Source organism: Paramormyrops kingsleyae, chromosome 2 (genome assembly GCF_048594095.1).
Source record: "Paramormyrops kingsleyae isolate MSU_618 chromosome 2, PKINGS_0.4, whole genome shotgun sequence".
NCBI lineage: Eukaryota > Metazoa > Chordata > Actinopteri > Osteoglossiformes > Mormyridae > Paramormyrops > Paramormyrops kingsleyae.
In genome coordinates this window covers 36,821,432-36,846,037 of record NC_132798.1, presented here as the reverse complement: position 1 = coordinate 36,846,037, position 24,606 = coordinate 36,821,432, and the positions used below count along the sequence as shown (strand labels likewise).

Below are 24,606 nucleotides of genomic sequence, written 5' to 3'. Positions count from 1 at the left end.
GCGAGCTCTTCTGTCAGCAGCAGTATGTAGAGTCACATTGGCATTGGACAGCAATAGGTACATTGATACCAAGAATGTAACTGATGTTACGTGCTGCTTGTGAAGGCTGAATGAATCTACTTATGATGAGTCTTTAAAGCTGTGGCAATTAAGAGTGGGTCAGCAGAAGGGAAATCTCATTTGCCAAGCTGTCCCCAGTCAAATTTGTCAAGAATGACAGCAGGAGGGAAGATTTTTTTCTGCGTTCCTCATACAAACCCAGAGGTAATGCAAGGTCTGATCTGGCAAGGTCTGGTTTCAATCATACTCCAGCTGCCAAAGGACAGCTGCCAGACCTGCTCACAAGTGGGACAGTGACAGCAGGCTTTGCTATGCGTGGAAAATGGTTCCCATTGGAATCTTGATTGTATCTACAGACACTGGTCAAGTTCAATGGCAAAAGAGTTTCATATTGGGGTGACACAACTTAATTTATATACTAATGTCTATTTATTGGTGGGAGGGGGGTAACACTTATTACGTTATGTTAAAGATTTCGGAAAAAGGTATCTTCTGCAAAAAAGACGGATATGATTCGTCGTCGAGCTATTAAACACGCTATAATACACAAAATAGTGTTCAAGGGAATAATATATTGCATGTGTAATTGGTGGCTTACTGGTGGTCACGAAAAAATAATGTTCGTAAAATGCGACAAAAAAATTATATCGAAACAACATAATACTCACACGAGAAAATATTTTATTTCTGAAAGGACACACGTTTAAGTGACCATTTGAGGACAGAGCCTTCAGCATGAAAGCACAATTTTGTATGATAATTCGGTTTTGTAGCCGTAAAACATTCAGCTATTCGCGATTTTACGTCACGTAGCCCACCCTGTGTAGCGTAATTTAGGCTTGCCCCCCCCCACGACTCTGCATAGAAACAGCTATGGATGGATGGATGGTTATGCATCTGTCGGTGTTCTAGTATGTGTGCCCATGTGTAGCCGCATATGTACATGTGCAATGTTGTTTGACCTACAACACCCATAGTTAGGCTATAGTTATGGCTGAACTAAAAATAATACCATAATATTGTCTAAAAGACACGCTGTAATATTGGGACCGTTAGATATAGTCAGTTATTAAGCGGTCCGAGACTTCGCAAGGGATCCGCTTCTGCCTCCAACGAGTTCTAACTTACTGCGAAGTAGAAACAGAGCAGTTTATACTGTAATTACTATACCTGTTTCATTAAATTTTATTCGATTACTTCCCTTCGTGGTCTATTACTAGCTGAAGAAGACTCAGATGCATCCGTAAAACTGACAGATTAGTTTGAATCTCATGTTATATAAGCGTGTGTTTGTCATACAAATACTTTAGCCCGGCGTGGGTCGACTCGACACTTGTGTATTTCTGCAGTTAATAATTAATCCTCTTGTGTCTCAGGGTGCAGTGGTGAAATCGAAGCAATTGGAGGGCTCTGCGTAAGAGAAAGCCAATGGATAGCTGTGGAAACGACAAGCACGGGATAGGAAACGCACAACCACGCACACACGCATGCAAACGCACAAACATTAAAACACACGCGCCTAGTGCTTGTACAAACACACACACATACACATATATAAATTGAAAGCAATACACGACGTGTGATGCTGTCTCTGCAGCGCAACGCTACTCCGCTAAAGTGTGCGGGTGTGATGGTACGAGGCTTCAGAACAATGAGATGACTGTTGTGGTGTCACCGTGAGCAGCGATAATGCTTTTATTAGGACATACGGGAATTGATTTCTTTGGGGGCTGCATGCTGGTGTCCGCCCGAGGACCTCCGTCAGACGTCCTTGGCAAGTCGGCAGGGAATGTGCAAAGTGCGCGAAGGGGCGATCGCGTAAAAACAGTCGCTATAGCTTCACACAACAAAAAAATGGCATCAGTCAAATTAACGCGAATCCCTCCTCTGAGGATCTCCTGGTGAACCCCACGGGAAACACTTAATGAAAACCCAGCGGACACGGGGGCGATCTCTTGCACTAAAGTGCCGCACCGCAACCTTTCCGTCTCCCCTACGGAATGCGGAGACATTGCGAATACAGTCCTGGTTTTATCCCGTTTGTATGATTGCGTTTTATTTAGAGGAATCAAACGGCGAAGGTGACGTCTCTTTCTCTTTTCTTTTTTTTTGGAAAATATATTTATTCTTACGAAGCTTCGCAACTGCATTTCGCAAGTAGAAAATCTATCGGCAATGGCACGAGTATCTTCCGTCATTTTGCATTATGCAAAATTAAGTGTATGCTCAATTGACATTTCAATGTCTTGTGTTGGGTATTGACTATCAGCCGTTTTGGTATGCGCATGAGAAAAGTGCTTCCTTTGCTTCACGGAAAAGACACAGGGATTTATTTTAAGGGGTAGAAATAGGCGGTTTTATGGGCAGTTCGCTCGCGCGTTCTTTCCTCTGTCCATGGTGCTTGTTTTCCCGGAATGGTCGAGACACTGAGCATCGCAGTGATCGGTGCCCCCGGAGTTGGGAAAACTTCCATCATCCGCCAGTTTATTTATAATGACTTTTCCGAGGTTTACACGCCCACCCAGGCCAGGTACGTCTACCGGCCATCGGTCATTCTGAACGGCAACATGTACGACCTGAAGATTTTGGATGTCCCGCCAATTTCCTCTTTCCCCTCCAGCACCAGCCAGGTAGGGTTTTATGGAGCCATGGCACAGGAACAGTTAACGAATTGTATATCTTTTAGGTTTCCTTTACTCCTTCTGTAAAAAACTACATGTAACATCTCCCCCCGCACACCACACCAACGGTTTATTGAAACTCATGAAAATGCTCTGTTTAAATGTTCCTTTTTGTTGTGAGACACTTCTTTTAATCAGTTTTATGCGTTGAAACAATGCGGAAATGTGTGCTTTGGGTTTTCCTAAATGCGTCTTCTGTTATTCTGACTGCTCCCGAGTAGCTTACTGATAAAAATATTGAAAAATGTTTTAAAGGACTGCGGGTTTAAAACATGATGCGTGGTTTGGATATTATATGGAAGTGGCTATATACATTACAATTAGAGAGAAATAACTTGCAACTATTAGGCTGTGTTATTATTTAAAAAAAAAATACGAAGGAAAAGGAGAAATGGTTCTTAATATTAAAAAGAAAATAATTTAGAAGTTGGATTAGCGCTGCCCAGCTGACAAGAAAAAAAGCTTAAAAATGAATGGATGGTTTAACAATTTTAGTTTGCGTTGGGCTATTTAAATCGATTCTTTCTGTAAACAATGGGTGGACTGTTTCAAAGCAAGTGTTTGTAGAATAGCAAACTGAACTGACCCTGGATACTTGTGTGAGTCAACTATACTCGGACAACCAGCTCATGCAAGACACATTAAAAAAAATCAATGAACTGCATGTTCCCTTAAGGGGGTTTGTTGCTAAAAGGATCGTTTTCTTTACAAGTAAATGATGTGATTAAGTGTATCATGTTAGTGTTAAGTAACTGAGGGGTATCTTTATTTTGAGTCAGTGTTTTACACATCGCATATGTGTGGCAGAGATTTGCCTGTTAGGCTTAAGTTACATAGTGCTTTGGTTTTATTTCCAAAGTAACAAGTCCCCATTGAGTTTTGGTGTAAATTCAGGAAGGGGGTCTTCACAGGAGATCCAGCCCACTTCAGAGCAGTTACCATGGAGACCTGACTATTTAGTGTCTTCCAATCTGTGAATACTAAATATCTCTCTCATTTTTGTGTGTGTGTGCCTGCTTTGCAGGGGGTGGGTAGCAGGGGAGACCAAGCAGGCTGCTTAGTGCTTAGTTAGGGGAGATGGTTCCATGGCCATCAGGAGCTCCAATACTGCCAGGAGAGTTAGGGCGATTCCAAGGGCCTTAAAAGAATTTGAACATGTTTGGATTGGTCTGGGTTGGGGCCCCAAATGATATGCTTTCATGGGGTCCAAAAGCTCTAGAAGTGTCCCCTGGCTAAGTAAAGGTTGTTCAAGCTGACTCAAGGGGACAGTCTGTCTGATTCTTACTGCAGTCACATAACTGATATCAACAGCTAACATTTAGCAAAGATTTGTGTGTGTGTTTGTTTTGACTCAGTGGAGATTTGTGTGTGTGTTTGTTTTGACTCAGTGGAAAGTATATTAATCAGTGAACAACTCCCCCCCCCCCCCCAGCTCTTCAGCTGAGCACTGTGACATTTGAACTGATTGTTGACACAGGAGTTTCTCTGATTTTTACTGTTTTATGTATTCGTTCAAATCCTCACTGGGGCCTGCTGTTTGCATTCGCCTTCAAATCTGAGCAGAGCCTCAACTTACTCATAATGAGAGTTACTCTGTTACTGTAATTATATGTGTATGTGTCAGCATTGCTTACAATTAGTTTGCAAATCAGGTCTATTGTGCATATGTATGTTACTTTCCGGAGTATGACAAATGGATATCTATACCGTATTATTATTATACTATTAATCCATGTTAATATGAAGGATGCCAAAACCCTATTTCATACCTTCGTCACCACTTCTCTAGATTCCTGCAATGTACAGTTGATTAAACTGCCTTCCAAATATCTCGCTAGACTGCACTAAACTTGAAACTGTACAACTCGGATCCACGCACGCCATAAACACTTTGCATGTATCACTCAAAATCCTCTTGCAGTCTGATCCCGCATTCAGTGCAAACTGATTTTGTCTACCCCCAAAGTTCTCACCCTTCTGAAAGAGCTGTGTCACCCTCACACTCCAGACTGCCCACATAGGTTATCTGGGTCTGATCTGCCCATGGTCCCCAAGTTTAGGCTTTTCTCCATGGGTTCCAGGTCATATAGTGCGAAGACTCTTACCCTCCAGGGCTCACCTTCTCATCTCAGACACACAACGCCTGTTTCTCTGCTAAAATCACATCTATCTCTGTGTTACCCTTCTCTCTCCTGCTGTTAATTTCTCGTTATGTTGATGTGTTGTGTTCTCCATTATTTTCCATTCTTGTTTTTTATTTTATGTTGCTGTCTAGTGATACACTGTATATATGTGCAATATTTGCATATTTGAAAGGTGCTACATAAACAGAACTTTATTATGATGATCATTATTAGTAATAGTAGTAGTAAACTGTGTGTTTTGTGCATGTGGCAGTCACTTCTGTTGCATACTTGCATTTCTTTGTAGGTGCACAAGGTCAGATTCAGCTAAGTTCAAGGCAGATATGTGACAGATGTGGCAGGTTTAGACCTATAGTCAGTGAATTTGTTTCCCCTTTAAACTGTCAATAGTATTTGCAGCAAACCTTTAGTAGCACTTTTCAATGGAGGATGACAGGCAGGTCCCAGCCACCCCTCTGGATCCTCTGACTGCTGGCTTTCTGCCTCAGAAATAGTTACGTGCCACCCTACCGTCTTTGTGATGTGGAATCACTGAGTCCCAGGTGAATATGACAAGCAGACCGGAGTGTGACTTTGACCCATTGTCATATTGCGGCACTTCTTCCATTGTCATGCAGCTATGCTACTGTTAGAGTCCCTCCAGATGATTATCCACAAGGTCATGATGGGACACATTGTCATTCTGGGGGAAACACATTGTACCCCATAATTGTGAATGACTCTAGTGGGCTCCTGGGAGATGGCAAGCCACAAGAATTTTATAAAGGGCCAAAAGTCGAAGGATGTAAAGCATTGGCTTTGGGTTGTAATTCAACCAGACATCTTAAGGGTGAACCTAAACCTACAATGAGACTTTGCATAAATTCACTCTATGCAGCTACTTTTGGGTAGATATTATTGCATGTAGGCAGCAGGAGGTGCTGATGATGGATGAAGGTCGATGGTGATGGAGAAGGGGTGATGGAGAAGGTGTGGGAAGAGCCCATGTCCCCCAGGCTTCCGGTCTGGATTGACTGGGAAGGTGCCCTTGAAGTATCTTTGGGATGTCAGAGTGGCGTAGTATACTAATCAAAAGGGCTATTTTAGTGGGGACAGCTCTTTGCCGCAAGAGGTGCTCATAGTGTCAGCAATGGCTCGCAGCACAGCTGTGGGCCCAGAATTACTCAGCTCAGCTATGTGGGACACCTTGGAAGCACTGAAACTCTTCTAAAGTATGAATGTCCCTCCTTGCACTTCTATCAGTGTCACTGGAGCAGAGTATTTGTGTATGTTTTATTTATGTAATGATCTCAATTAATGTGGATGTTGTCAGGTTGGTGGTCCCAGGGGTGCAACACACCGGCCCACTGAAGAAGAGAGGGAACACCAAAGGGGCAAGATAGCGACCTGACTGAGGTTGTTATGCAGATTTAATCAACAATAACCCATAACTCAGGTAGCGTGAGGGGGGGTTTTCAGAAGAGTCTATATGGTTGGATGCAGGGCTGGACTGGGACCGAAAAATGGCCCTGGCATTTTTTGGTTATGGTGGCCCACTACGATTATTTATACGATATGCGAAAGCACATGACATACCAGAGAATATATGTGTACGTTGTGTGATTTCAAAAATTTAAATAAAGCACAGCAGGAAGAGAGTAACCATGTTGAAAAATTGATATGCTCTTTCACTACTCAGGGATTCATCTTGGGAGAGATGGCCACAGTGTCACAATTCCCACCTTGAAGTGAAAGTGGATGTCAAAGAAACATAAACATATTCTCATAATGCATCCATGCATTCGGGTATAGCCCATTCAAGTGTCATGTAGCCTAACTTTTTATACAATTTAGACAGCACAGAATCATTAACCTACTTTAACGCATTTATTTATACAACCACATATTTCCCACATTTTGACATCAGTGATGCAGTGAACATAGTCTCTATTTCTTGACGCCAACCCTCCCCATTAATCCGGGTTTGGGACCGGCACCTAGTTGAGCTGGTTTGCTCCCTTAAGTGGCTGGGTTAGACTAAATTATATACATATTTACAAAGACTACAATACAACATCCCGAAATATGTAGTCTAACAAAACGCAGTTTAAAGAAGGTAGCCTACCTGGCGAAATTCCAAACAGAAATTAAATGGTCCACAGCATATAATTGGGCCATATCCAACAAAAAGCAGTTTTTAAGAACGTAGCCTACATGGCGAAATTGAATTACTTTCTGGACCAACATACGCAACAGTCGTCAGAGGGATGAGGACATTAGGCAGCTTTTAGATCCTACCCATCATGCACTGCAGTTTTTTGCAAATCCCTCAAACGGAAAACCATTAAATACAAAAGGAACAGCTTAGTTTGACTTCAAAACATTACTATGTATTATATTTTGAGTTTGTTGTAGGGATTTTACAGTTTTTTTTTTATATATTTTAAATAAAAAAATTACACCATAAACCCACCATAATAAGAATGCATAACGAAAATGAGAGATATATAAAATCACAAGTCAAACTTGAAATATGCATAATATATTCCAGCCATCAAGAGCTTGGGAGAAAACTGCGATAATATAATTTTGTGTGTATTTAGTATATGGGAGCGGCCTTTACGATCCAGCGGAGGGCCCCGGGCCGGCCCAAAAATGTGTGTCGGCCCACCGGGCATTGCCCGGTATGCCAGATGGCCAGTCCAACCCTGGTTGGGTGGGATATGAGTATAGTGTCTCAGGGCGACTATGAAAGGACCTGAAAAAATATTACATGCTAGTGGTGCACCGGGAGTGTTAACTGGTACTGAGAACTGATACATTTTTGTCTAAAATGTCTGATACAGATTACTGGCTAATCTCAGAGCTACTTGCTGTGGAGAAGGGGGGAGGCGGCTTGTTGAGTTTGCCAGCACCGATTATCAGAATAATGCTACATTGTGTTTTTTTATTCTGTCGAAAACAAAAGATCGATTTGCAGGCAGATTAAGTACAGATTAAATAATGAATTATTAGTGTCGCGGCCTGGTACTAAGTGATACATGAGTCGACAGAATCCCACATCCTTCAATATGGAAAATGGCTGATCATCCAATGCAATCATTTCTGTTATTTTAGTAGTTTCATCCTTAGTTCTGGTGTGGCTAAATTTGATTACTGATCATTTTTTTATATCAGCCAGCAATATCAGCAAAGATGGACACATTGGACTGATGCCAGTATCTTGATTTTTAACAAATATTGGCCAATATCAATAAATCATGCATCTCTATCACATGGTATTCTATGCTATGTAGGCCTTACTGTAACACATAAAAGCAGTTATGAAATATCAGACATGTTAATGACCTGCATAACTACCATAGTACATCATGGTAATACTGACGGAAGTAAAGTATATATTGTGATTCATCATTATGCTTCATCATTATGTTCACCCACACCACCTTAAAACTGTTAAGTCATGGTGCAAACATTAGTCAATAATCTAATTCCTAGAGGGTTTGAGAAATGCACCAAGTGCTGCACTATGGGAAGCGTTCGCTCAGCAAGAAGATGCTTGTGACATGCCAGCACCTTCTGGTGGTGCCTGCCTCTATTTCTCAGTGTGTTCCTCAGTGTATCAGTGTTTTGTTCCATGTGTTACTCGCATATTGACTTTGACTTTATTACTCAGCATGTCACATAGTGTCACTTGGTGTCTTCATTTGTTTCTTCCTAGTGCTATGCTCTGTTACTCAGTACTTTACTTTGTGTATTACTCAGGGTGTTACTCTTTTTCACTGTTTTTTTACTGTATTTATGTTACTAATTATATCCCAGAAGCATCTGTCGTGATTTATCCTCTCCACACCGTAACAGATGGCACCCAGTCACATGCCACTGTTTCTTCTTGCTGCGCGACTCTCTCATCATCTTCCTCATCAGCATCGCCACCATCACCCATATCACACCGTTACTTGACTCCCCCATCTCGTATTCTCCTCAGCCTCTCGGGGCCATCACTGCCCTGCACCCCCCACCCCTCCATTGGATGGGAGACCTCGGCGACGCAGCAAACTGCTTCTGGGCAACATTCCTTCTGCACTAAGTGAAGAAACATACGCCTCAGTTTTCTACAATCATGTAGCCAAGTGGCCAGCTTGTGTCAACTATAACATTTTATCTTAAGTTTTGCTTTATATACTTGATATTTTATTTATTTAGCAGGTGTTTTATCCTTCTGAGAAAGCAAGGTGTGACAGTGCTTGGAGAAATTGGTGGTTTTGATCTGGCAGCCTTCTGATGACAGGCAATTGTGTCCTAACCCACTGATCCCCATATTATGGGCTCTGTGACACCAACTGGTAACATTTCCCAACAGCTGTGACTTTAGGTGGTCATTTCTGAGCATCTGGGATTCATCACCCATTTCTAGAAAGCTCTATGTGTTGGGGAGGGAGTGGCGGCTCTGAGGCTAGGGATCTGTGTCAGCATTTGGAAGGTTGCTGGTTCAAATCCCATGAATGCCCAGAGTGGTTCTACTCTGTTGGGCCCTTGAGCAAGGCCCTTAACCTGCAATTGCTTTGTCCTGGGTATGACATTAATCTACATCCAGCCCTATAAGGAGGAGGTCCAACTTACAGGGAATAACTTGGGGGTTGGTGGCAGGATTGGAACTCCAGCCACTGGGGAAAAAACCTCATGCTGGTCCATTCAAACTAGTGTGGTGGTGAGGTATCACCTACCACATGGCTGTACTCAGGTTCTCATCCCTGAGGTGGGTGCAGCAACACACTGTAATCAGTGCTCCTTATCTCCTTGAGTGCTGAGAGAGAAGCTTTTAGGACTGTTACTGTATGCAGCCGTTTGTTACACGACCAACTCATGTAAAATAACATAAAGCAAATGAGCTGCGGCCATTATGGAGCTTGAGCTGTTTATTACAGGTAGGGGGGCTGCTGACCTGCTGTGCTGGCTCTCTTCCCAGTGCGTCTCTTTCATTCTGGCCATTTAATTACCCCCCCATTCCCTGTTTAATTGGCTTATTAAATACTCACTTCTCCTTCGTAGTGGATTCATGGGATGCATTTTTCACCAAAAATGGCTGCTCTACACTAATTTGATCTGTTGTTGTCAGGTGAGGAGAGCTTACCCTCACCCAGAGTTAACTTACCCGCGGTGCCATCTTTGCTCTTTTTTCATCCTCGCTTCTTACTATCCAGTGCGGACAGGCTGCTGGGCCACAGATTGCTGGAGTGTCTCATTCACTTGGTGAGAATAAGTGAGGTTGTATGAAGGCACTTATACAAATGCAAATAATGTCTGTAATTAAGTCCAGAATAACATGACTGCTGGTTTCAGCAAGATTAATGGGTAATTAGGGAGGACTAATAATGGCATTGTGCCTCACCTGTGTGTTACTTTAATCCTGTGCATGTGTGCCTGTGCATGTGTGTACCTGTGTGTGTGTCTTTGACTGTGTGTGTGTGTGTATTAGGTTTATATTACTTTGTGAGGACCAAATGTTCCCCATAATGTAATGAAAACCTGATTTTTTTTTTTACATTGTGGGGACCACTTTTTGGGTCCCACAAAGATCTGTGAATGCATTCAAAAAAGTAAAAATGGCAAAAGTCTCATATTTTGATTGGTTACTTATGGTTAAGGATAGGGCTGGGTAGGGGTTAAGGTTGTCGTGTTGTGATTAGAGTTTTCCCCATAGAAGTGAATGGAGAGTCCCCACAAAAATATAATTACATACCTGTGTGTGTGTGTGTGTGTGTGTGTGTGTGTGTAAAATCAGAGCCTTTCAGATGCACAAGTTCACCAAATTATATTCCAAGATTTTTGTCCCCGTTCCCCCAGCCCTTGTGAGTGCTGTGCTCTCCACACTTATTACCGTGGTTACACACTTCAGAACCTGTGTTTATTTATAGTCTGTTTGAACAAATGCACACCTCATAGGCAATTCAAGTTCAAAGTCTGTATCCGAAGGTTTCATCTGCCGAGGAAATTCAGAGTCATCTGAGAAAGACACACTGTTTAGGTTTGAGATCCACAAAAGACAAAAAATTAGAATTCTCCAGGTTTTGCAGAGCTGCACTAAACCAATATACTGATAAAATCTCAACCATCCATTTTCCAACTGCTTATCCAGTTGAGGGTCATGGGGGGCCTGGAGCCTATCCCAGGCAGCATATGGCACAAAGCTGGGGTACACCCTGTCCATCACAGGGCCACACACTCCTACACACTCTGTGGCCAGACTCCAGTTTGTTGTCTCTGGACTACAGGAGGAAACCCGTGTGACACGAGGAGAGCATGCAGACTCCACAAGGTCTCTACTCCTCTATCAATCCCTGTTTCTATATACTGTACATGCCAGTAAAATACAAAAAAATTCAACTGTTAGCTTTATTTTCATATAGCATCCTCCCAATCCAGGTACCAAGGAGTGCTTAACATGACATGTCATAACACATCACCCAACAGGAAGACAACATCATGTCTGTTCTGGTAGATGTGAAAACAGTGTGTAATATCCAGTTTTTTTTCCACTCGAGGTTATATTGAGGTGAGAGGGTGAAACTGGAGGAGGGATGTTAAGACAGGATGGACCGGACTGCTTTGTCAGTATTAATCTGAGCAGCTCACCTTCAGGGTGGACTCTGCAGATCCTTACTTTCAGTCCTCTTGCGCGAGTCACCTGACCAGCATGCAGTCATATGACAGGGCTGAGGGCAGCAAAGCAATTAAGGATGCGGGCTAATAACCCAAAAGGCTGGCAGTCTGAGTCTCTGGGGGGAGAAGGTATTATGCCCTTGAAAACTGTAATTAATTTATTTAGCTTCAGTAAAACGTCCAGTTGCATAAATAGGGGGAAGTGTGGAACTATGAAGGAATGCATCAGCGAAGCTGTTTGGCCGCTACCTTTCTGAGAGGGGACTGATCCATGGGGTGGTCTGGAAGCAGATGGTGCCCAGCACTCAGGGGGAGTCCCTCCTGGCTTAGGTCTGACCGCATTCGCCAGGTTGACAGCGGGGTATGTGATGGCGGTGCGTCGCTCTATTTTTAGTGCTGGGAGAAAGCAGCGTGTGTCAGCAGTTCTGTGGCTCAAGTTTTTGCCATGTTTTTTGTTTTCCTTCACCTGGGTGCCACGCTGGGGGGATGCCAAACACACATTCGCTCAGGATGCCGAAGAGCTCGCAGATCTGTGACAAGGGAAGGGCAAGACACAGGGGGAGGTTCAAAGGTCAATGAGACGGCCTCTCTGGTACCTGACCCTCTACCCTTGAGGTTAGCAGTGTGTCCGGAGAGGTAAATAAAGAATCCTTATCACAGGAATTTAATTTTTACATGTACAGTAGTAATATCCTGCCCATCTGCCACTTTCCTGTTGGTGGGGGGCTTAGCCTTTACTCAGCGCTAAAGGGGGGGCGTTATTTCACCCGCCTCCCAGGCCATGTGACCCTTCCAGATTATGTCTGACATCTGCCACATGATTCGCTCCACTGGGTTCCTGCAGCTTGAACAGATGTCATGCAGGGAGGCAGGGGCAGGTGAGCGGGGGGCCGGGGCAGGCAGGGGGGGCTGGCAGAAAGATGAAAAGACCTAATGATGGCTTGCAGGTCACATGGCCACCGTGTGAAGACAGAGCTGAATCAGGCAGCGACAGCACAGTGATATTTACTCAATCACTGTCAGCTTTCTCCCCTCATTCTCCTGCCTCTGTGTGTGTGTCTCTCTCTCCCTCCTTCTCTCTCTCATCATCTCTCCATCTCTGCTAATGATTGCAGTGGCTCTGTGTTTGCTATGCCGCTCGATCGCCCTAATTACCTCCACTTTCAGCAGGCCTGCACACCGCCGTTCATTTGTGAAATAGCCAGCGTTCGGCACCAGCACCTGAAGATGGAAACAAACGTCCATTATGGACTGAAATGTGCCTTGGCCATCATTAATCTGCACATTAATGATGGAGTGGAAGGCATTCTCTGGCTGTAGCTGCAGGCCAAAAAAGGATCATTACAGCTGTTTCAAACTGTCTGTTATTCTAATGTCATCCTTATGAAGTATGTACTAACCCAAAGGCTTTTGGTGACTGTGTCATCCTTTCTGCTGTACGTTCCTTGCTGTTGTTAGGGACTCACACCTCTTATGGCAGTGTTTCCCAATCCAGTCGTCAGGGACCCACAGCTCACTCTGAGCTCCCTACCAGAAAGTCCTTACTGAGAGCTGAGAGGGAGCAAACACATGGAATGTCTGTGGGTCCTCAAGGACCGGACTGAGAAACACTTAGGATATCTTTAGAGATCTTAGGATGTCTTTGTTCCCCTTGACCTTTTGAATTATGATTTAAGAAAAAGCTTCTCTAGAGTGACTCCTGTGGTACCTTTATGTATTGTTGGGCTGGCATTCAAGGTGCCTGGCCTGCAACTTCCCAGTCCTGGTGCTGCAGAGTCCCCTCCCGCACCTCTGAGCCGTGGCCCCCTAGATGCACCGCTGACAGTGAGACCAGCAACAACAGGAGGATGGAGCTCTCTCCAAGCTGCCAGTGAACAAACCGCTCCTGCGTTTACTGCATCTCTTAGGCGCAGCGGGAATCGAACCTGGATCCCCAGGGCATGCCATGTGATGCTGGGGGTTGGAGGGGATTTGACCCTATTACACCCCATTCTGAGGTCCCCACACACATACACAGCAACAGCTCCTGTACCCCCCCCCCCCTCAAAAAAAAAAATTAAAAATGCCGCTTGGCAGGGCAGGATGTTTACTTTCATGGCTCTGCTCTAGATGTGACTTTGAGTGACAGAACTGTCTCCCTCTGCCCGGAGGCATCACTGTAGGAATATTAAACAGGAGAAGCAATCTTCATCTCTAAGAGTGAACTTAAAACGGAGATACCTTTGTTTCCTTTTAGCAGCGTCCTGGCAACCAGCTCTACCCCACAACCCTCTTAGCACCATTTGTTTAAAGGGTTTTTTGGTGCCCTTGTTCAATGTAGAAACCTTGGCATTTACTGGTATCTCGTAATTTTATTTATTGTCTTTAATCTGTATTAATAATCATCTAGGATAACTAACAATAAATCTGGCAGTCTCATGTATCTCGAACCGTATTTTACTCTTCCTCTGTTTATTCGTATCTCTTAAGATGCTGATTATGTGACACTGTTGTGGTGCCCCCTGCAGGAGTGGATGGACCTGCGCTGCCGAGGTGTCCGCAACGCCAATGCCTACATCCTGGTTTACGACATCTGCTGCGTGGAGAGCTTTGAGTATGTCAAGATGATCCGGCAGCAGATCATGGAGCACAGGTACTAATGTGTGAATCGGGGTGTTTTAATTCTGTCTGCCATATCATCGGGCTCAATATGCAGAGAACTGCAGCCCTGCCAATCTGCTTTCTTTCCAACACTGTCAGTCACATGGTGCAACAAAGCAAAGTGCTGTTTGGAGGAACAGCCGAGAGGGTTTTTAGTGGCCAGTAGGTGCGTTGTGGCCCTCCCTTCACAGAATAGTGCTAATTAATTCAGCAAGTGACTCTGACACTATGGGAGGAATAACACAGGTTACACCAGAGCTGCAGTGTGAGTTTTAGTCACTAGGGTTTCCAGTTCAGCTCAGATTGTTAGTCCAACAACCTCTGCTCACCACTATGCTCAGGGCCCTGCTCGTTGCCCACTTACTCCACCGCTGTCAAGCCCAGCACAGTGAAGAAGCCTCAACACTTCTGTCTGAGTGGAGATGCCGAGAGATGGGTCCTGCCAGTTAGCTCGGCCTGCTGGCATGGCAAAGGGGGGTGGGGGACGCAGTTCCCCGTAACATCTGCGGTTACAAGGTAGCATTTGAAGCCAGGCGTGGTTGCGGGATTTTATAGCATTTGCAAGTCAGTCAAACCAGTCCCCCACCCTTTGCGTGGGGGACACTGGCCGGCTGCTGCCCACCTGCTCTGTGTGGCCAGCAGTGGAAAGACCCAGAGGGTTCAGCCTCTGTATTTGCAGCAAGCCTGTTGATAGTTAAGCAAAATGAAGACTGTAACTTCAGAGACATTTGCCAGAGAGAAATGTTTAGAGTGGGCTGCAGTTAAGCTTGTTTTTTATAGTCTACCACAAGGCATTCATTATCTAGAGAAGTAGAAATGGACCATTAGGGGGGCGTAGGGGGCTGGTAGATTATCGAAATCAAAGGAAGAGCATCCAGACAAATGCTGCTGGTTTCTGTGTGGGCTCTGGGAGCAGGCCTGCCAGGCAGAAGGAGCTAGTGGCTCCTGAGCAATTTCCTCTACAAATGCCCAGCCTGTTTGAACCGGTCTGGCATCGCCCCACCCTGATGGACCATGTCTTCCCAAGTCCTTGTGTGCTGCGGGGGCTTCACTCATGGCGTGGCAGCTAGTTCCTCCCACGGCGCTTTGATCACCCCTGACAGAACACAACATTTGGGGGGTGTCTGTGACAATGAGTGTGTGTGACTGTCCTATTTCTATATACATGAATTTGTGCCTGAATATGTGTGCTAATTTAGGCTTGTTTTGTATGTGTGTGTATTCAGGCTTTTCGAGAGCTGTGTGTGTGTGTGTGTGTGTGTGTGTGTGTGTACATCAGCAGCTATCTCTGTATGTGTGAACAATTTCACCATCAGGGATGTCACCACCCAGACTGCAAAAATGTTTTTTGTTTTCCATCTGGTTTCTTCACTTCACTAATTGAGTGAATGCACTCTATCAAGATTCAGCATTCAATCCTTTATCATTGTTGTATACGACAGGACAACAAGATAGTGATAGCAACTCCCCAAGCACTGCAAAAACGTGACATTTAACAGAATAATAAAAAAATATGTGCAAAGTATAGTCAGTGACAAAAAAAGTGAAGCACCCAGAAGTAAAAAGTGAAGCACCCAGAAGTAATGGTCGGATATGGATGTAATTTGGTACACGTGCAGACCAGCGATGGGTATGTAAATGATTTGATTTGCAAGGAGCTGGCATGTCTAGTCACCAGACACAGAGGATGCCTCCTAGACGCATTAGACCATTACCAGCACTTAACGGAGTTTGATAGGGGTCACATTGTGGGTTTGCATGAGGCTGGGTGGTCGTATTGTGCAATTGCCTGGCATGTTGGGCATATAGATGTCACAGTCACCTGATGTTGGAACCAATGGGCACGTGAGGGCACCCACACGCCGTGAAGGTTCTGGTCACCCAAGACGGATCTCACCAAGGGAGGATCTTCATATTGTGCGAAAAGCATTAAAGAACCCCATGACATCTGTGCCTGCCATCCGGACACAGGTATTATTGGACTCTCTACAACACCCTGTGGCATCCTGCACCGTGTCTTGACGACTGGCATCAGCCAGACTACGGGTTCACCATCCCACGCGTAGGCTGCCGTAACCGTGAGGCATGGATGATGAGGAGTGGCATCGTACCATGTTCAGTGATGCATTACCATGGATGACCGTCATGTGCATGTATGGCAGCGCCGAGGGGAGAGGACCAATCCTGCCATGTTGCAGAGAGACACACCGATGTTACTCCTGGCATCATGGTGTGGGCCATAGGGCTTATGTCTTACCCCTCTTGAGACAGTCTTTCAACATGACAGCGTCCATCCACACACGACACCTGTGTCTATGGACTGCCTGCGTCATGTTGAGGTCCTCCTGTGGCCAGCCAGTTCTCCCGATCTTTCATGTGTGGGATCAGCTCGGACGTCAGCTCAGACCCAGTGCCAATCTGCAGGATCTTGAGAGCCAGTTACAACAGCTGTGGGCCGACTTGCTGAAGGATTGGATACAACAGCTGTACGACTCCCTTCTGCACCGTATCGCTGCATGTATTCAGGCCCGGGGGGGTGTCACACCCTACTGACATGGGTTCAGCAGTGTGCCCATACTGCCAACTCTGTCCGTTTGATCTGATATTATAATCATTGCGATACAGTCACATGACCTTTCACCACATGCAGATTCATTCCATTTCCACCACTCTGTCTGGGTGCTTAACCTTTTTTGTCACTGAGTGTACAAATAGGATAGGTAGTATATGGTAGTGTGGATGCTTGGGGGTGGAGTCTTTAGCGAGGGTCCCATAGTGGCCAGTTCGTCCTGGTTACCGCACTGGGGTAAAAAAAATGCTGCATCATACCTCCACATGTCTCATAGGACCTTGGATACCTTTGCACAGTGTTGTTCTGAAGGCATAACTGAGCTCTGCTTGCAGATCATGTACCGAATGAATATTAAATATGACCCAAATGTTATAACATTTATGGCATGTATGCAATCATGTAATGCAATCTACTGTTCTCAATATACAGTACAATATAACTTTATGGTGTAGTAAAAGTTATGGCTTTCAGTAAATAGTAAAATGTCATGTGACATACACAATTATACTGAGTACAATATGCTGTGAGATGCATTACTGCTGAGCTCCAGACTGAGAACAGTGGCTATACATATAAAGTATATGAGTATATATGTGTAAGGTGAGTAGGTTGGACCCTAAAAGCTGTCCGCATCGAGGATCAGAAAATTCCACAGAAAGTTGGGACCTTCATACGTTTTCAAAAATGACACACATTGACTAGTCTTGGCACACTTGTTCTCAGTTTGACTCTCTCACGCCCCCTGCAGGGAGGCCAGCGGTAGTGAAGTGCCCATCCTGGTGGTGGGCAGCAAGCGCGACCTGCAGCGGCATCGCTTCACACCGCGGCGGGCCGTCTCTGTGCTGGTGAAGAAGACATGGAAGTGCGGCTATGTGGAGTGCTCAGCCAAGTTCAACTGGCACGTCGTGCTGCTCTTCAAGGAGCTGCTTGGCATTGCCGTGGCTCGTGGCCTGCGCCAGAACCACACCTCCATCCGCCTGCAGGGGGCACTGCAGCGCAACCGCTGCTCTGTCATGTGACCTCCAGCAATGGGCATCGTCAATCAGAAGAGCTGGAAAACACCCAGAGGCCTCCTCACTGCACCAGTCCCCCACTCCACCTTGCCGGAGTGCCATCTTGCTACGCTCAAGCAGACTTACAGACACACTGTTGCACTAATGGCTCCTACCCTGTCCGCATCATTTCTGCGAGGGCTTATTGCCGCTCCTCGAGTTGTGTCGGCCAGTGAGCTACACGTAGCAGGCAAGGCAGGCGTGCTGTGCCTTCATCCCCTCACCGCAGACCGCCTGAGCACAGGCCGCACCTGCCGGCATCAGGCCTGATGACCCCACCTGGTCATCGCTTCACCTAGTAGCCTGGCAACAGCTGCAGGGACACTGCAGCGTACAGAAGGGTCATAAGTAGGAAAATGGAAATAAAATGTTTCTTAAGCAGTGCATGCTTTTCCAGGGGACTGTTCATTTCATTCAACCTTCTCACTGGATTTTTTTTGGTTGGATTGTATTTAACGATCTAATTGGAATTGACATGAAAATTCAGGTATGGTTATTCTTTTCCTGACCTGATGCTGCAGCTTGATAACTTGTAATGTGACGTTGTATTTGATATTTGATTGCAGAATTTTCCAGAAGTCTTCCTCTTACAGTGAAACTAGTCAAACAGGTGAGTGCAGCATGGCATTTAAAGCCATTCTGACAAACTGGAAAGCTGGCGATATAAATGGGCACTGTGTCAAAAATAAATAAAGGACAAGCAGTTAAAGGGATGTTCATTCATGTTCAGGGTCTGGCAGAGCTTCAATGGCAGCTCACAGAACCAGAATGGCAGAGATGCTCTCAGGCAACCAATATGAGATTCCACTACCAGTAGACATAATGTGCTGGTTTCAGGTGGGAATGTGGACAGTAGAACTGGTCCGCATTTCCCAGAAGTAGATCTGCTTATCCGGCAGCCGGTGTAATTCCTATTCCAAATACGTCAGCTGGTGAGTAATGCAAACCCGTCTAACTGTTCACTAGCCAGTTTGAAGCAGGTTAAAAAATATACTGAAATTCTAGCAGGAATGCGTATCTCTACAAGCGAAAAAGTGTTACCCATAAGCAATGACTAACGACTTGTCATATGTGTGCCTGTGTACCTCTGTGTCTGTGTGCGTGGGGCGACAGGCAGAGGGATTGGGCGGGGCTACTGCATGGCGATCGACAGATACCTTAGACCAGTGCTTGAAGTGGGAAAAAATAAGTGCAGGAACTCTAATTTTCTCGGGCCACTGTCGCTGCGTCGGATCAGTTTCAGTAAGTTCCGGAACGCAGAAAAAAGTGGCGGAACCCAAAAGACGAAAATACAGAAGTTCCGGAACTGCGTTCCGCTGCGTTCCGGCCCACTTCAAGCACTGCCTTAGAGTCTACACCAACACGTTCACCCCAATATCCTCCTGATCGGTCTATTCTCCGCCCAGTTGTTACGTTCACGGTAATGCCCCACGCGTATATTGTAACACTAGCAGCCGCCATACAGTGAACGTGCGCAGCTCCTCACACAATATGCAAAAATAGTTTTGCACATGAAATATGCCAGCACTACTAATATTAGCTGCAAAATCTCAGTCGCAGTGAATTTGTATTCAACCAGTCTCAGAACAGCATAATCACCTTCTAATGCTTTTAACGTTAACAAAAAACGCCTCCCTTTTTAAGAGTTTCAGGCCACCTACCTCTAAGATAAAACATTAAATACAGGGGTCTTAATGTATTAGTACTCGTGACTTGTTTTGTTGTGTATTAGTAGGGTTTTGGTGTGTCGGTACGTCTACCAAATTAAATTTGTGATGGCAACTCGCAAAAATAGGCATTAAATTCACTCAGATAGAACTGTGAAGTGGTAGTACTACTATCAGCCACTAGATGGCTATAAAAGTCATCCAACGTCAGCGAAACCGCCGTGGGCAGAAGGTTATGATCGTGGCCCCGGGGCTTCAAATCGTTTAATATACGCAATGTTTTTCATCTTCTTGGACTGAGTATAGTGTTTGGATCTGTGTGTCGTGTCACGGTTTAAAGGGCTACTATTTTCTAAATACGTGAATATTTTTATTTTTAACCTGTGTTTAGGTTTGCATTTAGGTTTCGTAGCTGTCTATGTGATGTTTTGGCACTGAAGAAAATTAATAAAATGTGAGACTAAAATATCTTTAAAATGTGTATTGTTTTAAATCTTGTTAAAATCCATACATACACGTTTTGCGAGTAGGCCTATATGGAATATATGGAAGGCATTAATATAGATTAGTGATGAGTTCATTTGAAAACAGCCTGTAGTGTTTGCCATCGGGCTGATATTCATCACCCAGCAGGGGTGAAACTCTCCATCTACAACGAAATGATTTTTTTAAAACATCTGTCTCAGGAAAATCCTGCAGTAGGGAGACTTTTCAGCATCTCCATGTCAAATTGGCTTCCAGAAGACGTCATATCACACTGTGTCATTTCGCGTTCATGAAGCCTCAGGGTAAGGAGCGCAAGACGGGGAGAATTTAAAATCAAAGAAACGGTTGTCATGCAGCACAATATCGTTTTTCATTCAGGCAGGGGCCACGGTTAAGCACGACGCTAGATTTAAAATATGAGGATTCCTAACTAGATCCTTAGGATGTGCTCCGTTCCCACTGCGCATAGTGACGTCGGAATGACATCTTTAATATGTCGTTTTTGGACGTCCAATTTTGGTCCACTGAAGGGGTTGTTTTGTAACGCCAGGCGACGTCTTTTTTTGACGTCTAATGAACGTCTAGTATTGACGGCCGTGTGACCTCCATGTATGGGCTATTTATAGTCCAAATGTGGTCGTTGTGGACGTCTTATAATACCAAAAGCAGACTAATTTTAGACATTGTGTATGTCGTGTCTCGACTAAATTCATATATAAATGAACAATTTCACCATGCTTTCAATTAAAACTTAAATTTAAATAACGTATAGCTGCGACGGGCAGATGGAGGTATCGCGAGCAGAGAAACACGGAGATTACTCTGTCGGGGAACATCTACTCAATTAATAATCCGTACAAGGATTACATCAGGCACCCAAAAAACACCAAAGATAATTATATGTAAGAAACACAAAGTAGTCAGACGACGAACTGTAAGACGCATCCACGGTGGGACATTTATGTAAGCTAATTACACACGAGGATCAGACCGGGTACGCACAAGACACATGTAAACACATGCGCAACAATAAGGAATTACCTATTAATTAACAATAACAGCAACAACACAACAATGGCTATTTACAACTGCACGCGGGGCATGCTGGGACATGAGCCCCGCCGGTGCTACAGTGTATACAACAGAGCAGTACAGAGCTAAAGTAAAAAACATAATTTAGCATTAACCTGGTTTAGCAAGCTGGATGTTAATTTGTTCGACCGGGCATCAAGCTGCTGCCAGATTTTGAAATCCCGCGTTCTGCACGTGCACAAAAGTGTCCGCGAGGGACGTGGATAAAACTGTTACAGCTGCTCTGCACTACTCAGTTTTCACATGGTTTTCAGAACGAACATAAAAAACAATGCACGATATAATTTATTGTCATATCGGCGCAAATGCACATAAAATACGTACGCATTAACATAATAAATCATGTTTGTTTCGAAATAATCATCTGTATTCCATTTATTATGTTGATAACAACAATGTTGATATTTGTAAATAAAACTATATTTCCTGCACCTGTCGTAGTCGTCCAAATAACGTCAAAAAAATTACGTTCAAATGTTGAATGTCATATTGACGTGCAAGTTGGGTCATGGATGGACGTTCAAATTGTGGACCTAGTTTGGACGTTGTATAGATGTCCAGAATTGGTCATGGACTGACGGACCTAATATAGACATGATCTGCACGCCTATCCGACGTCCAATGTTTAGTGGGTTCAGATCGGATTTGATATAAACAACTGTTAATAAACACGAAATGCAAATCACCATTATATATTTACACACGCCGTTTTAAAAAGTATTAAAATTATATCTGGAAATCTTAACGTCAATCGACACTGATGTTGTCTTCTCTCTTCCTTACTCTGTGGTGGACGCATTGTTTCTAAATGTTTTTTTCCCCACGTTTGAATGATTTCCCAATAAAAACTAACACCGGAGGAACAAATTGCTTAAATATTCTTTTAAAATGGGGTATCAGTGAGTCACACTAAGCAGATTTATTGTCATGGTGTGGAAGAAACTGCTGTCTAAATCTCAATATGCCTTCAGATAAGATTACTCAGAGTAAGATAACAGTAAATCGTGAGAATACAAATAATCTCAAGGCGAGTTGGCTGCATTATACAGTTTTATAGGTGCAGACTTGTGACTAGAGATAGAAAAAGTACATAAATAACTTTTACTATATATCCAAATAATATCGTGGTGTCTGATGACAGATTAAGCTGCCAGATATATTTTTATACCTGTGCATGCCGTGCATATTTACCAAGGCCTGATTGAAAAGAATGTTACTTGTCTATCAAACATTCTGGCTATTTCGGGAGTGTATCACGAACCGGCATATCTTACCACACTGTTTAATGACTTGGAAATGGACATGCTGGCGAGGATTAAAGTCACGGGCGTAGATTTTGATATGGACGGTGGGGACCCGTTCCTATTATGGGAGTATCCTGTGTGTATAGGGAGGTGGGGGTTCGGAGATGACTTATTGGTCCCTACCAAACTTGCGCCCTTGTTTAAAATTGTACGTTTCATATATTTATGCAGGAGGATTTATATTCCTGAAGCAATTCGGTTACATATTCTTTATTTTTTCGTATTTCTGTCCCTTAACCACGCTTGTAGATGTCCCTGCTACTCCTTGAATTGAAAAGTACCTGTAGCATAAGGAGAAGCCCCTTCGCGAGGTAATCGATGTAGTTAGTATAGGCGGACAATTTCAGATTACACGTTTGCTGGCGTAGGAGTATATTGTTTTTGTGTAGCAGCTGATCAAGACAGGTGCTCTGATATGATTCAGTTTTCACATTTTGCAAATAAACCTGTTATGAAGAGCTAATTACACCATTAGCAACTGCGCAATATGTTTTTCATGTAATTTCCTGCGGTATCTGACGGAGGACCCCATTCTCATTGGCTAGAGAGTCGTAAAATTACAGCATAAAATACACTATTCAGTAATATTCGATTATGATATCGTATTCTCCATTACCCTACATCTGCAGCACATTGAAAATAGTAAGCGATTGGCTCTCGTCTCGTTTGTTTCAATTGCGGCTTCGATTGCGCACTGTATCCTTGCCACGCAGAAACGGCGAATGCTGGCAGTTTACGGTGATGCTGCGCATACCGGCGACACATCGCCGGGATACAGCAGCGAAGCAAACACATGCACGCACACACACATACACACGTGTTCCTGCACGATAGCCAACCGGGATCGCACGGCCTCGGTACTAACGCCGAGATCCCCAAGTCCCCTCACACGCGTCAGGATTCCCTGATAGCTAGCTCCCCTCGTCATATGATCGCCTCCACGGTCAGTTTTCATCCTTCCTCCTAGTTTCCAGCGTCATGTGAGGGGGGCGCGTTGTGCCCCCCTTCCACATCAACCCCTTTCCCTGCCTCTCTCCCTCTCTCTCCAGTCCGGACCCTCCCCCGACAAGCTACCCCGCTTCCAGCTCATCGGCGGTAAGTGCAGGGGAAAGCGGCCGCTCCCTGTGGCGGCTCCGGCGGGATAGTGTCGATCCTCACCGCTGTTCCTGGTTTGTCTTGCAACCCCCAGCCTGCAGTGGACAGAAGAATGAGTGACCAGGGGAAGGGCTCGGCGTCCTCGACTGCTGGCGTCCCGGCTCCGGGATCGGACACTTATAAAGGCTGGCTCTTTAAATGGACTAACTACTTAAAAGGTTACCAGCGGAGATGGTTCGTCCTCAGCAATGGCCTTCTATCATACTACAGGTAAAGGAGCCGGCTGGGTGAGCTGTCATAACGCTCGGTATGAAATCAGGCAATTGCCACTTGTCAGGTAAAAGACGGGGAGCCGGTTAAGCCGGCGGGGCTGTTGAAACTGCAGATTAGCTCGGCTAGAACGTTTAACCGTTTCGGCTCCGCGCGTGGTACTAGCCTCGCGGCGTCTCGTCTCGTGAAGCATCGGCGCGCGTGGAGACGGGTGCTGAAAGTTGTGGGGGGGTTAGCCTTAGCTTAGCTTAGCCTAGCCGCTTAGCCCGTGTGTCATCTGCACCTGCACCTTCGCCTGGGCTGTCTGTGGACGCCGGCCCGGCCCTGGCTCCCGAACCCGAGGCCTGTCACACCTTTAGCCGTTGGGCTAGCCGGCGAAACGGCCGTGCTAGCGGTCAGGCTGCCCCGAGGACGCGGTTAGCCAGCTAAGGTTTCCTCTCCACCATCCGCTTGGTTACATAGCCGTCAGTTGACCCCGTTACTCAAATGTCATTTCCCCCCCACAACCCATTTTAAAATGGGGATAAAAAGAAAGCATTTTTCATTTAATATATACATTCAGCTAGGAAGGCAAAAGTGGTCTGCCGTGTGGAAAGCAACGTCAGCAACACCCTGCTAGCTGTCAAACACGGAGGTATTCTTTTAAACAGACGCGTTATTTATCGTTTAGTATTCCATGTTAAATACTCTCAGTTCGCTAGTTAATTTAACAAGGTTATCTGACAACTTAAATGTGGGACGGTTAACAGCAGTGAGTAACGGTTAAAGACAGTTAAATACGCGCTTAGGGCATTATTGAATTGAACTCTGTTTATTTGTCATATATAATGTAAGAGCTAATAATACGTAAGTGTATGGAGGGGGCAAACAGGTGTCACCTGTCCAGGCGATAACACCTGTT

The 24,606-nt window shown here is 44.8% G+C and overlaps 2 protein-coding genes and 1 long non-coding RNA gene across 10 annotated transcripts in view; 2 read left to right on the top strand and 1 right to left on the bottom strand.

Moving 5' to 3' along the window:
• The first annotated feature begins 1,451 nt into the window (after positions 1-1,451).
• rasl10a (RAS-like, family 10, member A) lies at positions 1,452-17,913 on the top strand. Its single transcript, XM_023804343.1, has 3 exons — positions 1,452-2,690; positions 14,035-14,159; positions 17,488-17,913. The coding sequence occupies exons 1-3, from the start codon at positions 2,475-2,477 to the stop codon at positions 17,756-17,758; spliced, it is 612 nt and encodes a 203-aa protein (XP_023660111.1). The 5' UTR covers positions 1,452-2,474; the 3' UTR covers positions 17,759-17,913.
• LOC111839981 (uncharacterized) lies at positions 6,737-23,612 on the bottom strand. Of its 6 annotated transcripts, none has more exons than XR_011989309.1 (8): positions 18,301-18,427; positions 17,908-18,115; positions 13,236-13,480; positions 12,928-13,078; positions 12,683-12,748; positions 10,804-12,057; positions 10,020-10,113; positions 6,737-8,950 (listed from the first exon to the last, which is right to left on the bottom strand). It is a non-coding gene; the product is annotated as an uncharacterized lncRNA (long non-coding RNA). The 6 variants fall into 6 exon arrangements; XR_011989310.1 differs by having other exon boundaries at positions 6,737-10,113; positions 10,804-11,643; positions 11,777-12,057; XR_011989312.1 differs by having other exon boundaries at positions 6,737-10,113; positions 10,804-11,580; positions 11,777-12,057.
• The window catches only part of osbp2b (oxysterol binding protein 2b), a 56,331-nt gene continuing 54,227 nt past the window's right edge, over positions 22,503-24,606 (top strand). The window contains exons 1-3 of one of the 3 annotated variants that reach the window (XM_072709067.1): positions 22,503-22,651; positions 23,390-23,435; positions 23,530-23,705. In XM_072709067.1, the coding sequence (XP_072565168.1) occupies positions 22,590-22,651; positions 23,390-23,435; positions 23,530-23,705 (284 nt within the window). In that variant the 5' untranslated portion in view covers positions 22,503-22,589. The remainder of the gene's footprint in view (positions 22,652-23,389; positions 23,436-23,529; positions 23,706-24,606) is intronic. The other 2 variants (XM_023804336.2, XM_023804338.2) reach the window with 2 other exon arrangements.

Bases quoted from the DNA above. Each gene is read 5' to 3' on its own strand.
- rasl10a (XM_023804343.1), top strand. From the start codon at position 2,475: ATGGTCGAGACACTGAGCATCGCAGTGATCGGTGCCCCCGGAGTTGGG. The intron at 2,691-14,034 runs GTAGGGTTTTAT...TGCCCCCTGCAG, and splicing joins TCCCCTCCAGCACCAGCCAG to GAGTGGATGGACCTGCGCTG. The intron at 14,160-17,487 runs GTACTAATGTGT...CGCCCCCTGCAG, and splicing joins CAGCAGATCATGGAGCACAG to GGAGGCCAGCGGTAGTGAAG.